This window comes from Bombina bombina, chromosome 2 (assembly GCF_027579735.1).
Source record: "Bombina bombina isolate aBomBom1 chromosome 2, aBomBom1.pri, whole genome shotgun sequence".
In the NCBI taxonomy this organism is placed as follows: domain Eukaryota; kingdom Metazoa; phylum Chordata; class Amphibia; order Anura; family Bombinatoridae; genus Bombina; species Bombina bombina.
The window spans coordinates 1,241,376,424-1,241,393,369 of NC_069500.1; the positions used below are offsets into that span (position 1 = coordinate 1,241,376,424).

Consider the following 16,946-nt stretch of genomic DNA (forward strand, 5'->3'; position numbering starts at 1 on the left):
CTTACCATATCCCCGAACCAGATCTTGCTAGGCCATGCAGGAGCTATTAGGATCACCAATGCAATCTCCTGTTTGATACGAGCAATGACTCATGGAAGGAGAGCAAACGGAGGAAACAGGTATGCCAGAGAAAACCTCCAAGGAACCGCTAGAGCATCTATCAGAACGTCCTGAGGATTTCTTGACCTTGAACCGTACTTTGGAACCTTGGCGTTTTGGCGGGACACCATCAGATTCAACTCTGGAACCCCCACCTGAGGGTTATCTGAGAGAACACTTCCGGATGGAGAGCACACTCCCTGGGATGGAAGGTCTGTCTGTTTAGAAAATCTGCCTCCCAGTTGTCCACTCCTGGAATGTGGATGGCAGATAGACAATCGTTGGCTTTGGCCCACTGCAGAATGCGAGTCACCTCCTTCATGGCTAAAGAACTCCGAGTTCCTCCCTGGTGGTTGATGTAAGCCACTGAGGCGACATCCACCACGAGAGAGAGTCTCTTGTTAGAGAGTCCAGATATATTCTCTGTGATAAATCCGAATGGTCTCCGTTCCATTGACGGAGCATACAAAGTTGCAGCAATCACAGATGGAACAGAGCAAAAGGAATGATGTCCATGGATGCTACCATCAGACCAATCACCTCCATGCATTAAGCCATTGATGGACGAAAGGCAGACTGGAGAGAAAGGCAGGAAGCAAGAAGTCTGGATTTTCTGACCTCCGTCAGGAAAATGTTTATGGACAGGGAATCTATTATTGTCCCTAGGAAACACACTTTGGTAGATGGGATTAGATTACTCTTTTCCGAATTCACCTTCCACCTGTGGGAGCATAGAAAAGACAACAGCATCTCTATATGAGATTGGGCTAGTTGATGACGCCTGAGCCAGAATGTTGTCTACATAAGGCACCACAGCAATTCCCTGGGATCTGATTACTGCCAATAACACTACAAGAACCTTTGTGACTATTCTGGGAGCAATAGCCAGACCAAACGGAAGGGCAACAAACTGGAAATGCTTGTCCAGAAAAGCAAATCTGAGAAACTGGCGATGATCCCTGTGAATGAGAACATGTAGGTACTCGTCTTTCAGGTCTATGGTTGTCATGAACTGACCCTCCTGGACCAATGGAAGAAAGGAACGAATAGTTTCCATCTTGAAGGATGTAACCCTGAGGAATTTGTTGAGACACTTGAGATCTAGGTTGGGACAGAAAGGTCCTTCCTATTTGGGAACCACAAATAGATTTGAATATAATCCTAGACCTTGTTCCCTTACAGGAACTGGTACAATGACACCCAGGGAGGATAGGTCCTTTACGCAATTTAAAAAGGCCTCCTTCTTTACCTGGTTTGAGGGCAATCTTGACAGGAGAAATCTGCCCCTTGGAAGGCAAGACTTGAATCTTATCCTGTAACCCTGGGATACTATGTCTACAGCCCATGGATCTGGGACATTGTGTATCCAAGCCTGTCGAAAAAGAGAAAGCCTGTCTCCCACCTGATCAAAATTCGGACCAGGGGCAGACCCTTCATGCTGAATTAGAGTCAGGGGAAGTCTTCTTGTTTTGTTTTCCCTTATTCCACGGCTGATTGGATTTCCAAGTGGACCTGGAGGAAGATAAGGACCTCTGTCCCTTAAAGTTGCAAAAGGAACGAAAATTAGAAGACTGCCTACCCCTAGGTCTATTATTCTTGTCCTGAGGAAGGAAAGATCCCTTTCCACCGGTAATCACAGAAATTATCTCAAAAAGACCAGGTCCAAACAGAGTTTTACACTTATAAGGTAAAGCCAAGAGCTTGGCCTTTGAAGAAACATCAGCCGACCAAGATTTTAACCACAGAGCTCGGAAAGCTAGTATGGTGAAGCTAGACATCTTAGCTCCCAGTCTAATTACCTGCATGTTTGCATCACAGATAAAAGTATTGGCCAGTTTAAGGGCTTTGATCCTATCTTGGATCTCCTCTACCGTAGTTTCCTCTGAAATAAGATCGGACAAGGCATTGCACCAATAAGATGCAGCACCTGCAACTGTGGCAATACTCGCTGCAGGTTGCCACTGTAATACTTTATGTGTGTACATCTTTTTTAAGTAAGCCTCTAGCTTTTTATCCATTGGATCCTTAAAAAAGCAACTATCCTCTATAGGAATAGTAGTTCACTTGGCAAGAGTAGAAATTGCTCCTTCTACTTTAGAAACAGTGCGCCATGAGTCATGAATAGAGTCAGCAACAGGAAACCTCTTCTTAAAAACAGGGGAAGGGGAAAAAGGAACCCCTGGCTTATCCCATTCCTGAGCAATAATTTCAGAAATCTTCCTTGGGACAGGAAAAACCTCCTCAAAAGATGGGGAATCATAAACTCTTTGCAATTGAGAAGACTTTGTGGGGTTCATAGCCTGAGGAAACAGCCAGTTGTAGGCTGAGAAACGCGTTGCTTTTAAATAAAAATATTTCTTTTAACTAATACACTTGCTGCTGGATTTTATCTGGGAAACCATCTATACCCCTGCATTGGTTTTGGGAGCTATGTTATCTGCTGAAACCTTTGAAACAGTCAGCTGGGCGGCTGATAAGTCCCAGTCTGTGTATATTGCACCTGGAGATGCTTTGCTACATGTAAGTGTGCATATTCCCTGCATACATATACACTTGTACAAACTGTACTGGGCTATGTTGGCTCTATATCCTCACCTTTAGGAACCAGGAGGACCTCACTGGTGAAGAACTACTACAGAATTATCTCTGCGTCTGTTCAGTTTGTTGGGCAACTGTGAGGTTCCAGTCTGCTTCCTTGCACTTTTGGTGCTATTAGTTTGTGAGTATTAGTCTTACATATTTTGATTGTCCCTTGGTATTGTGGTATTAGGCGATTGGATGCCTCTGTGTTTCTTTGTTCAGACATTGTGGGGTTGACAGCAACTGAAGGTTCAGAGTCGTCTAAAGTAGCTAGAACCTATTTTAGTAGTAACCGGAGGTGTTCAAACTTACATCTAAAATGAACCTCTTGAGTTTCTGAAGATTTTTCTGCTAAGGTGTCAGAGTCTGAGTTCTCACCTTCAGAAGCTTCTGAAGTATTCTCCTCATCAGACATCTGAGAAAGATTGGCAAATGCAGACCTAGAGTCAGAAGTCTTACTATCAGGCAGATGTTTAGATTTTATCTTACGCTTACCCTATGAAGGGAAAGCTGACAAAGCCGCTGTTACTGCAGAAGAAATCTGAGCAGCAAAATTCCCAGTTAAAAAAACACCCCCAGGTGGATGAGAGAACACAGAAGACACAGAAGGCACAGTATGAGAAACAATTAAGGCTTGGGACGTTTGAGGAGAAAGCTGAGGCATGTCACGTAGAGCATTATCCTGAGAGACAGTAGGCTCAGAAGGGAGTAATTTGTCCTTAAATTTTAATCTTAAATCTTGGTTAAACAAGAGGAGCAAAATTGCATAGGCAGAATAATTTGGGCCTTTAAACAAAGTAAACATTTATTCATAGAGATGGACTGATCCTGTCCATGGCTATGACACAAGTGATTGCAAAATGAAAGAAATGATTTATTAATGAAAATGACTCCTTGAAGAGATCCTCCCCTCCTAAACGATCCGGGTAGATGATGCAAATAAAGCTGACATGAGAAGAGCCGGAGATCCTCTCCTCCATAGCAAATGTTTACTGTGGTCTCAATGGCACCGCTCCACTAAACTGGAAGTGTGGGCGTCACATGACAGGGCTAAAATAAACTGAACAATATTTCTTCCAAGTGAAAAAAAATGTGCGAAGTGATAGTTAAAAAAATGGCTCTTCCGTTTAATACACAAATAAGCCCTTAATAGCCCATAGCCTCAATACATAGCCACATGTTAAAGAATAAAGGATAGCCTTTACCAATAACCCCTTACATACCTTAGCCAAATGTCAAGTCTCATTACTGAGACTTGAAAAATGGCTCATATTAAGTGTGCCAAATATATTGTCCCAATATGAATCCTTAAAAACATAAGGATTTTTATGTCCCAGAAAAAAAAGGAACTGAAAAAAGAGGGTTAACCTTTTAAGTGCTGCTGTCCTTCTGTACCTAATAGGCAAATGCACTTACCTTAGATCCAACTGCATGATAGATGCTGATCTTTAGGTGTGGCAGGCACTTTGCTCCCTGTCATGGACCTGTAGGAAAAGAAAGAACAGAGTAACCAACTATGGTTTTCTACAAAGGGGTAGATAAGTGTTAAAAGTAAAGCAAAGACATCCTCGCCGCCTTTTAACTGCTAAAAGCCACCACTACTCTTACTCAAGAGATTGACGTGGACACAGCTAGACCCCAATCCTTGCTTGCAGGGAAAAGTACCCATAAAAGGATTAAAATCTTCAGACACCAACTTTGCAAAACCTCCACAGAGGCAAAGAGAATCACTGGGGATTATTGGTAAAGGAAGTTACACTTAACAGCTTTGCTGGGGTGCTCTTTGCCTTCTCCTGCTGGCCAGGAGTTGAATATCCCCACTAGTAATTTGAATGATGTTATGGACTCTCCATGTCATTGGAAAGAAAATATGCCAAATACCCATACTCCAAATACATCCTTTCAACAATCACTGTACACTCAGGGGAAATGGGTCTCATCTCAGTCTGAGAACACCTCACACTGAAGAATTAAATGCACATCTTCATTCTTCAACCTCCTCCAGCGGAGGCAAAGAAAAGACTGAGTTGCCAGTGAGGTGGGAGGGGTTTTATAGAGCTCTTGGGGTTTGCCTATTCCCAGTGGCAGGGAAGAGTAATTGCCAGGAGTGATAGATTGTTGACTCTCACCACCTGTATGAAATAAAGTGTCAAGCCTACTAATAATCTATAAGGCATTTCCTGCTCTGATAATACCACGATGAGAAACCATAGCAGATCCATTACAACAACCTACAAAGGCTCAAGCCACACTGTACCACAGATACAGTTTGAGTAACAACATCCAGAACTATAGGTTTTATCACTTAAACACACAGATTGAATTAGAAAAACAGAACATAAAAAAACATACCTTTCTCATTTGTGCCAACAATCCTTCAAACTCTTTCAAGTCCAAATTTTTTCCATCATATGAAGAACAGCTGTTTGCAACTTTGCCAAGCCAGTAAACAGTGACCAGTACCTGCAACAACACATGGAGTTAAACAGAAATACTAAATAGTAAATGAATAAAATCACCACCACGTAATCATGTATGGGTGTGATACAAATTATACAAAAATACAACATCAAAGCATTTCACAAAACAGAGAATGTTTACACTGTGGGATTAGGGATATACACTGCTACACTTAAAGGTCAAAGCCATTTTCAAACTATCTTGAAAATAGTTTTTCTTTTGCATTGTGCAGACAACTAAATTGTGCTCAAGTTGATCTAATTTATCAAATACTGTTCTTATTATAGTATGTTTTGGATGCTTAGTCCTGCTTATGACTTGTATGTTCTTTATTTTAAGACGGAAAGAGTACCCAAACATTTTTGCAGTTGTGAATACTTGCAATTAAAACAGATAATGCTATTGAATACAGGGAGTGCAGAATTATTAGGCAAATGAGTATTTTGACCACATCATCCTCTTTATGCATGTTGTCTTACTCCAAGCTGTATAGGCTCGAAAGCCTACTACCAATTAAGCATATTAGGTGATGTGCATCTCTGTAATGAGAAGGGGTGTGGTCTAATGACATCAACACCCTATATCAGGTGTGCATAATTATTAGGCAACTTCCTTTCCTTTGGCAAAATGGGTCAAAAGAAGGACTTGACAGGCTCAGAAAAGTAAAAAATAGTGAGATATCTTGCAGAGGGATGCAGCACTCTTAAAATTGCAAAGCTTCTGAAGCGTGATCATCGAACAATCAAGCGTTTCATTCAAAATAGTCAACAGGGTCGCAAGAAGCGTGTGGAAAAACCAAGGCGCAAAATAACTGCCCATGAACTGAGAAAAGTCAAGCGTGCAGCTGCCAAGATGCCACTTGCCACCAGTTTGGCCATATTTCAGAGCTGCAACATCACTGGAGTGCCCAAAAGCACAAGGTGTGCAATACTCAGAGACATGGCCAAGGTAAGAAAGGCTGAAAGACGACCACCACTGAACAAGACACACAAGCTGAAACGTCAAGACTGGGCCAAGAAATATCTCAAGACTGATTTTTCTAAGGTTTTATGGACTGATGAAATGAGAGTGAGTCTTGATGGGCCAGATGGATGGGCCCGTGGCTGGATTGGTAAAGGGCAGAGAGCTCCAGGTGGAGTACTGGTTTGGGCTGGTATCATCAAAGATGAGCTTGTGGGGCCTTTTCGGGTTGAGGATGGAGTCAAGCTCAACTCTCAGTCCTACTGCCAGTTTCTGGAAGACACCTTCTTCAAGCAGTGGTACAGGAAGAAGTCTGCATCCTTCAAGAAAAACATGATTTTCATGCAGGACAATTCTCCATCACACGCGTCCAAGTACTCCACAGCGTGGCTGGCAAGAAAGGGTATAAAAGAAGAAAATCTAATGACATGGCCTCCTTGTTCACCTGATCTGAACCCCATTGAGAACCTGTGGTCCATCATCAAATGTGAGATTTACAAGGAGGGAAAACAGTACACCTCTCTGAACAGTGTCTGGGAGGCTGTGGTTGCTGCTGCACGCAATGTTGATGGTGAACAGATCAAAACACTGACAGAATCCATGGATGGCAGGCTTTTGAGTGTCCTTGCAAAGAAAGGTGGCTATATTGGTCACTGATTTGTTTTTGTTTTGTTTTTGAATGTCAGAAATGTATATTTGTGAATGTTGAGATGTTATATTGGTTTCACTGGTAAAAATAAATAATTGAAATGGGTATATATTTGTTTTTTGTTAAGTTGCCTAATAATTATGCACAGTAATAGTCGCCTGCACACACAGTTCTCCCCCTAAAATAGCTATAACTAAAAACTACTTCCAAAAATATTCAGCTTTGATATTAATGAGTTTTTTGGGTTCATTGAGAACATGGTTGTTGTTCAATAATAAAATTAATCCTCAAAAATACAACTTGCCTAATAATTCTGCACTCCCTGTATTAATAGGTAATACTCCATAACTGAGGAAATACTAGACCTTAAAACAAGTGATGATTCATCTTATGCCCTGTGTGGCAATTTCTTGGGTAAATGGTAGTCAATGCTGTTAATTTAGGATGAGCATTGCTGTCTAAATATCTGCATTTAAAGACTTAGGGCTGCATTTAACGCTCCTGCTCTCTAACTCCGTTATAATTAAGCTTTTTGCGCGCGTTGGTATTACAAGTTCAAAGTAAACTGTTTTGCACAAGCACTAAACCAATGTGCGCAAAAAGACGAAGTTAGGATATTGCACATATTAAAGTATTCCCCAATAGAAGTCAATGGAGCAAAAAAAGTGGGGGGAAAACACCCTACTTGCGCGCAACCCCGTTCACATATTCTTGAGAGCGTTAACCCGACATGAAAATATGATTATTTCACATTCCAATGTTTTTCACACAGAATATGCTCTATTGGAGCCCTTTGCAGTTAAGTAGATAAAAACACATAAAATCATATTTATGCAATATTCATATTTAATAATGTTATACTATGTATTTACTGTAAATATTTCACATTAAAATGTTCTGCACATGAGTAGAAAATTCCAATTCTCCGTTACAGAGAAAAAATCCAGAAGTGGATAAGAAGACATTCTGGAACCAGAACACTGGGCCACCAAGATCCAAAAAAAAAAGCTGCCACAGCAGGATTCAAACTCCAAGCCTTCAGCTTGCTAGGCAGGGTAGTTATCCCTTAGGCCACTTAGTCCTGCCCTAAGGAATCTGAACACAGAAAACCCAAAAGAGTCCAGGACAAGAAAACCAGACAACCAGAACCTGGAACCGGCTTCAAACTAACAACCCCTGAGGAACCATCGGGTTACCCCCTCCGGAGAATACCCTGCACCATAGAAGATGCAATCACAGCGACATCCAAGCAACCTTGTACATTGAACGCTCATGTAAGAATCCCAGAGACAGAGAGCTTAACCCCTAAAGGATCGAGCACAAACACTCACAAAGTCTCAAGACTAAGGAAAACTTACAAGAGAACAGAACTCAAAAACGTAGAAAATTCTAGTTTGAGAAGAAAAATATAGTCTCCAAATATCCTTTTGGGATCAACCTCCCGGAAACCCCAACAATTCACAAATGAACAAGCATCCTAAACTTCTGGCGAGTGACAGATCAAACCGAAAACGCCTAAGCAGGGGCAACCGAAGGAAAAAAAGAGACAACACAATCTCCAGCGCTCCAAAATACAGGAGTAGATGAGAACCATAGGTGGGGGGGGGGGGGGGTAGAGACTAAAATGTACGACTTCCAGAAACAGATGACCAGAAAACCAACCACAAGGAAGGGGGAAAAAGAGGCACGAGCAACCTCTACCCTTTAAGGAAGAGGTAACGTCGACAAGGAAAGGATTAAAAAAGGACAATCCAAAAACAAAAATACCAATAGAGGAGACGAAAAAACGAAGCCTGGTACCACGAATTTCCAAGGAGTTATCTGAACTTCCAACCCCATTGGGAAGAAGAAAAACTCTAGCTCCTGATCCAAAGGACCTCAGTAACCCCCAGAGTATGCCTCGGTAGGATCCGATCTCAGTAACCCCGCCAGCAAGCAGGGGCAGGACATTGGGGACTGAGCACAATCCCCTTTGATGCCCCACCCAAAGGAATCAACGTGGACCAGCCTGACGTCTAGGAACGAAAGGCCTCCTATAACATGTAAAAACAAGAAAACAAACTCTTCCCAGAGGAAGCAAAACAGCACCCCAACCGGGCCAGGCAGTTAGAACGGGCACCACGTGGGAGATATAGACCTCAAGGAACAGAAAAACTAATGCCCGAACAGGATCAGCCTGATACATAAGGCACTTCAGATCTGTCCAAGCCATAGAAAAGTCAAAGCCCTAGTAGGGATAGACAAAATAAACGATAGACATAACAAAAGTCCTAACACTCTTTATTTAACTTCCGCGGAAGTTCCAAAGCGACCACAAAATCGCTAGTATCAAATCCAGAGAAGAAATTTTTCCAAAAAGAAAACTATAACAGACATAAGCTTTCCAAAATTAAATAAAATACATCCTAACCAGATCAAAGTAAACGAGGGCAGCACCCACAGGTGAATGCCCAAGAAAAATGGACTTACAAACAGGACCAGCCGGTCAGAGACCCAATTCTTCCAAAGCTCAAAACTGGAATAAGATACTCAAAAAAGAAAAAATGGAGATGACAAGGAGATTGACTTCATCCCCATTTGTCTAACCCTGCTTGCCGTCTGGAACGGAGGAATGAGGATCCATAGACCCATTAGGACTTTGTGTCATGCCTCAGCAGGGCACGAAGGCAAGCCAGTCTATAATGAAAGGCAAGACTTATCCCCGCCGGGCAGACTATGACCCTGGTCCCGAGGGATGGACCCCTGAAGCCTCAGAGGAAACCGCTTCCCCAGAGAGCTGATCGGATCCAGACAATCCCACACTTGACGAGCCCTGGTTAATAGAAAAGAATGGACAGTATCTTCCTGGAAGATGTAAATGTGCCAACGCCATAGATATGGCCATGCGGAACCGTGTTGTAACCTCTGAAGGAAACAAGCCACCTTCCTAGGAAGGGGTAACGGCATTTGGGACACCTGCTTGCATAGCAAAAGAAGGTTCTAGGGCGCGTGCCTCACAGGATATGGGATCCTCAGGGGCGGATGGCTCAGCGGACTCTAAGTTACCCAATTTGGCAGAAAAAAGTACTCTAGAGTGGCATTCGGAACATAACTGATGGGCATGGATCACCCAGGCCATTTCATATTCTTCTCAAGAAGTAGAATCTGAATCAAAATCCTCCATAACTCGGTGATTGAAATTATGGATAAAAAATAAACTGCACCTTACACCCCCAATGGCTGGGGCACTTACCACCTCTTATGACCCAGACAACTAGCAAAACAGACTCTACGTCGCCTCACGGTCAGGAATATGGAAATGGAGATAGAAAACATGACCATGCCTGGTCACAAGGTGCACCGTGTAGGCCAAAGAAAAGCGCGCCAGTCCACAAGGACCAGGCAGCCTGACAAAAAAGGCCGGTATGTTCCGAAATAGCCACGAGCCCAAGCATCACTACACATTAGCAGACAGAATCACATAAACATGATTAAATTCCCACCTGTTCAATAACCCCCCTCAGGAGATATAAGTCCTTGATTCCATAAAGATAAAAGGAGTCCCACTGAGACCCTGACTTCTTCATTTACATTACATTCTCATACTGAAAGTAAAATTAATCGATCTTACTGGAATCTACGCTGTGGAACAGGAACACGGCCCTTCAAGTGTGACAGATAGTAGCACCGCTTCTGACATGGACTTGAGTGAAGAAAGCAGGCAGCGAAACTTGTCAACGCTAATTCCTTAAGGAGGTGTTGATATGAGTCGGGATGGTTTCGCAGAAAGACTCTACCTGCATGTCCGGACTCATCCATGCTCTCACTGAGAGGCTGACAGGACTACATAAAACTCCATTCCTATTCTGAAGAGTACTACCCTCCATAAGAGACTAAACTTGAATCTTCCGACACTTCTCTGCCAACCTCCTGTGACGAAAGGCAAAGAATGACTGGGGGATGAGGGAAGTGGGGGAGGTATTTAAGACTTTGACTGGGGTGTCTTTGTCTCTTCCTGGTGGCCAGGTTCTTTATTTCCCAAAAGTAATTAATTCAGCTGTGGACTCTCCCCGTTTAAGAAGAATATAACTGACTTCTATAGTTCCTGTTGCACAGTGTTTCTCAACACCAGCCCTTAAAGGGACATTCCGGTCAAAATTTTAATGCACATAAATAATGTCTTTGAATAGAAACATATTTGCAATATACATGTATTGGCAAAAATGTTTCTAGTAAAAGTTATCACTATTTTAGTGTAAGCATTTTTCTCTGCACATGCATGTGAAGCATAGCTAGATATTCTTAGAGCAACTGAATTGTAAATAATGTCACTGCTTAGACCAACAGTGGGGCTATTGCACGGTGCATACTTAAATACACTTTTGAAACAGCTATAGATTTTATTAGAAGCATTTTTGCTAATTAATGTATATAACAAAAATGTTTCTATTCAAAACTGAAATGCATCCATGTACATTCCCGGTTTGGCTGGAATGTCCCTTTAAGGACCCCTAACAAGCCAGATTTTCACAATACCTTAAAGGGACACTCAACCCAATTTTTTCTTTCATGATTCAGATAAAGCATGAAATTTTAAGCAACTTTTTAATTTACTCCAATTTTTCTTCGTTCTCTTGTTATCTTTATTTTAAAAGCAGGAATGTAAATCTTAGCAGCCAGCCCATTTTAAGTTCAGCGCCATGTATAGCCCTTGCTTATTGGAGGCTTACATTTACCCACCAATAAGCAAGCATAACCCAGGTTCTCAACCAAAAATGGGCCGACTTCTATGCATCACATTCCTGCTTTTTAAATAAAGATAGCAAGAGAACAAATAAAAATTGATAATAGGAGTAAATTAGAAAGTTGCTTAAAATTGCATGCTCTATCTGAATCATGAAAGAATAAATTTGGGTTTAGTGTCCCTTTAACTATAGCACAGGCAAAATAATCAGCTGATCAGTAACCATGATTATTAAGCTGCTCTCACCAATCAGCTGATTATTTCCCGTGCTCTGGTTCAGATATGAAACTCTGGCCTGTTAGGGGTACTAGCGGACTGAAGTTGCTGTAGCATTTACCTTCACTATGAATCTATTTGGCATCTTTACAAAGATAACATTTACTGACCACCTTTACATCTTAGTTAGCAAGAAACCCCCTCCACTATCGATAGTCACCTGCTACTTATAACTAGAAGAATTAAAACCTAATCACAGTACGACTCTGCATTTATACAATTACGTTGCACATGTGCTAATGCTATAGTTTCAATTTGAGGTTTCAGTAAATGTTGCAAGTGCTGTCCTTCCTTGCTCCCTTCCCTAGCGTGCGTCTCACAGTTTAGCCCTCTTCATTAAAAATAAAATGAGTCAGAGACAAATTGTCCCTAATGCATAAAATGCAACTGACGCCCCCTGCATGAACTATCTCAGCCCTATAAACCTGCAATTTCCTTAGAAATCAACCCCAACATGATTTGATGGATGAAATGTTACCCTTTTCACCTGTATTTATCATTACCAGATTGCGGATTTTATCTTGCAAATACTTTGGCAATCTCTGGAGGTTTATGTGGACGCTTTCCATAAAAATAAATGGTTTACAGTGAACATAGCAGCAGCAGTGATTTCATGTCCAGCAAGCAGCCAGCAAGCAATCTTACTCCACTTACAAGGATTATTGTACCCTACTTTATAACCAGACAATTATAAAGTTGTTAGTGGTTCTCCAGGCAAAAATCAAGAGAAAATTACAATAAATCGGATTAGTGTCTAACCCTTCTGTAAAACAGTTCTGATGACAAATGTGCACATTGGGTTTCAAGAGAAAAGTCAAATCTTGTCTAAATTACATTGTGAATGACAGCCAGGCCCACAGCCATACAAATCATAAACAGGGGCTTAAATTATGCTGGCTGTGCTTCAGTTAAGTTTGCTTTCTTCTGCTAATCTGTTTCGCTAATCAAGCCTGCAAATCAGGTTATGGCAAATATAACTTTGTTTTGCTTATGCCAAGTTACATTTTTACAGATTTGTTGACTTTGCACGTAAAGGCAGCTTTTCTTTTTCTTTTTATCTTTCCAAAAAAATCTTTCATTTCAAAACAAAATCAGAAGGAATACAAAACATTTATACGTTATAAAAACGTGAAAACTGCTGCAACTATTTAAAAAAAAGTTCTATTTTATTTTCAAACTCAATTTTAAGGTTTTCTTTAAGGATAGTAGTCATAATACTGAACCCAAATATTGGGGAAATTCCAACTTTAGTGCCACAGACTAATTACTTTCACAGTAACATTGTGAATTCCATTGTGGTTTTCTCAGTGACACGTTTATCTCTGGATTTGGATACCAAAGATGCTGCATCCAAGGGCTTGGCCCAGCAGACAGCACCCAAACTCTAAGGTAGGAGCTGCATACCTATGGCGCAAGTGCTCAAGGTGGCGCTATAAAAACAAATTGCAGTCACTGTATCTGCTTTTGGGCTATCACCAGTGTTTGGTTTTACTGGTGGAGAATTTAAAAGTGAGAGTCTACACCTTAGTTATCTTAAAGTCTTACTTTAGATTAAGCTGCAAATAACCTCCTGCACCCTTTCTATATCATGCAGCAGGAACAGTAAAGAAGTTATTTTAAAATGAATATTGTTTCTGGCTACTTTGAAATGGCCACCAAGCTCTGCCCACTGATGACATCACAATCTATGCTGCATATGGCATCCAATCACAAATGACTCACTAGCAGTATTCAACAGCAATTCAGCTTAGTGCATAGATGCAACCCAGATCGTGATGTCATAAGTGGGAGGAGCTTGGCAGCCATTTCAAAGTGGCCAGAAACAATAGTCATTTTGAAATAACTTTTTTACGGTTACTGCTTTATGATAACAAAAGGGGTGCAGGAGGCTATATGCAGTTTAATCTATGTTAAGCCTTTAATATGACTAAGGTGTATATTGTCCCTTTAATAATTAATCATTTACTTTTGTTGTATATTCATTCCACACTATATATATATATATATATATATATATATATATATATATATATATATATATATATATATATATTGTGTACAACATCTAAAATGAGAAGCCGTGTACAAGGCCACCCCATTCTTCTTATTTTTACTTACACACACAAACACACACACATATATATATATATTGTTAATAGAAAGAGAAAATCAAGTAATGGCGCACAGCTGATTGCTATTGATCAATAAATTGAAGTATTGTAAATATCAATGTATTGCTGATTGATATGTCATACAAATAAAAGTAAAAATAAAGTACATATGTCCATAAAATTGGTTTTGAGCTCAAGTTATTTCTTATGCTTCAACAGTTTTTATCCTTCTAGGGTAAGTAAGATGTGCTTACCAGAAAGTACCTCAATCCTATGAGGTAAGGTGTCAGCCTTTTTTGGGGGTTTACAGATGGTTCTTGGACTCTTGTCGAGATGAAAAAAACTTTTCTTTTCTTTTGAATTGTGTAGTCTTGCAATTTCTGCAGTATGCCTTTAATGGAAATCCTGGACTCTCTTGTGAGGATGTTACAGCTGGATGTAATTTGACAAACCGTAATGGAGACTCCTGGACTCTTTTCTTTTCTTTTCCTTATGGTGGTAAGGATCTTTATCTTGTATCAGATCATTCCATGGATCCTTGGAAACCTTTCCTGAGACCCTCCGTACAAGCAAACTATTAACTTCCCATCCAGAAGCGCTGATCTCCGGACCCAGACTGCCTGTTACTGCCGATCACCCCCAGCACAGCTCCTTCTCTGCTCCCTCCGCCTCTCTACTGCGGCCGCTGCCACCACACACACACCGCGTGACGTCACCGCGCAAGCGCACCGCCTTAACCCTTTCGCTGCTTGCTGAGGTGCCTAAAGGCAGGCAGTCTGGGTCCGGAGATCAGCGCTTCTGGATGGGAAGTTAATAGTTTGCTTGTACGGAGGGTCTCAGGAAAGGTTTCCAAGGATCCATGGAATGATCTGATACAAGATAAAGATCCTTACCACCATAAGGAAAAGAAAAGAAAAGAGTCCAGGAGTCTCCATTACTGTTTGTCAAATTACATCCAGCTGTAACATCCTCACAAGAGAGTCCAGGATTTCCATTAAAGGCATACTGCAGAAATTGCAAGACTACACAATTCAAAAGAAAAGAAAAGTTTTTTTCATCTCGACAAGAGTCCAAGAACCATCTGTAAACCCCCAAAAAAGGCTGACACCTTACCTCATAGGATTGAGGTACTTTCTGGTAAGCACATCTTACTTACCCTAGAAGGATAAAAACTGTTGAAGCATAAGAAATAACTTGAGCTCAAAACCAATTTTATGGACATATGTACTTTATTTTTACTTTTATTTGTATGACATATCAATCAGCAATACATTGATATTTACAATACTTCAATTTATTGATCAATAGCAATCAGCTGTGCGCCATTACTTGATTTTCTCTTTCTATTAACAATTAACTACAGTGACAAGGGTACACTGCATCATAGGCAGCACGTGAACACTTAACAGTAACCAACACAGAAATCAAATTAAAAAATAAGAAGTGTTATAGTTTTTAGCGCTGGTGCCCCCTCTTGACTTTTAAATTTAAACATATATATATATATATATATATATATATGCGTGTGTATGTACCAACAACTGTTGATATTTATTTATTTGTGCAAACACAATCTAAAATTTGCATATGTGATTTTTAATTTATGTGCCATCTTAAATCTTGTATAACATATCTGTTTTTAGTACATGCTAAATATATATTGTAGTGGGAGAATATATACAGCATACAACAGGATCTGGAAGCTATTTAGAATAATTCTATCTCTACTGATTCCTAGAGTCAGGCTTCAACTATACAGCACCTTATTATCGTCCTTCTACTCATTCTATAAATCTATATCTTTGTCTATCTATATCTATTTATATTATCTATCTATATACACAGTCCCTTTAAGAATCTGCACACAACATCTGTAACAACTTCCCGGTGCGCTGCTCAAATAAGTATAGTCGTAGTGAAGACAGGCCCGGCTTGCTTCCATATTCACAGGTACTCACAACACAGGCAATCACAGGTACATAACAAAAGTCTTTATTCGATAAAAATATATAAAGGCATGGCCCTATGCCATAACGTTATGGCGTCCATGTGGAGTCCAAAAAAACAAAATTTTGCTTACATGATAAATTTCCTTCTTTCCGGGCATGGAGAGTCCACGATTTCATTCCAATTACTAGTGGGAATTCAACTCCTGGCAAGCAGGAGTAGACAAAGAACACCCCACCAGAGCTGTTAAGTGTCACTTCCCTTACCCAAAATTCGGCCAAAAGAAAATGGAAAAATAAGATAAGATAACACATATATAGTATAGTATAGAGGTGCCTGAGGTTTTAATTTAAAAAATTTGCAGTCTTAAATGTAATAAGGGCGGGTTGTGGACACTCCATGCCTGGAAAGAAAGAAATTTATCAGGTAAGCATACATTTTGTTTTCTTTCCTATGGCATGGAGAGTCCACGATTTTATTCCAATTACTAGTGGGAACCAATACCCAAGCTAGAGGACACAGAATGAAAGGGAGGGAGAACAAGACAGGCGGACCAAAACAGAAAGAACCACCGCTTGAAGAACTTTTCTCCCAAAAGAAGCCTTAGCCGAAGCAAAAGTATCCAATTTGTAGAATTCGGAAAAAATATGAAATGAGGACCAAGTGGCCATCTTGCAGATTTGCTCCACAGAAGCTTCATTTTTGAAAGCCCAGGAAGAAGAGACAGCCCTAGTGGAATGAGACGAAATTCTCTCAGGAGGCTGTTGTCCAGCTGTCTCATATGCTAATCGGATAACACTTCTCAACCAGAGAGAAAGAGCAGTAGAAGTGGCCTTCTGACCCTTACCAGAGAAAAAAACAAACAGGGCAGTAGACAGCCGAAAATCTTTAGTTACTTGTAGATAAAAATGTTAGAGCACGCACAACATCCAGGTTGTGTAACAGACGTTCCTTCTGAGAAGGAGGATTCAGACAAAAGGAAGGACAACAATTCAGAACCATTGATAACAAATATTTTTCTATTTCCTTTTTCACTTACCAGCAACAAGAAATGCTGATAAAGCAACAGAAACCACAGAAGTTATCTGAGCAGCAAAATCTCCTGGTAACTAAACACCCCCAGGAGGTTGTTGAGAGGAAC

The 16,946-nt window shown here is 40.7% G+C and overlaps 1 protein-coding gene across 7 annotated transcripts in view; it reads right to left on the minus strand.

Moving 5' to 3' along the window:
* LIMCH1 (LIM and calponin homology domains 1) overlaps window positions 1-16,946 on the minus strand; it is a 655,781-nt gene that overhangs the window by 224,750 nt on the left and 414,085 nt on the right. For all 7 annotated transcript variants that reach the window (XM_053704014.1, XM_053704012.1, XM_053704013.1 and 4 more), the window contains exon 6: window positions 5,032-5,142. In XM_053704014.1, the coding sequence (XP_053559989.1) occupies window positions 5,032-5,142 (111 nt within the window). The remainder of the gene's footprint in view (window positions 1-5,031; window positions 5,143-16,946) is intronic.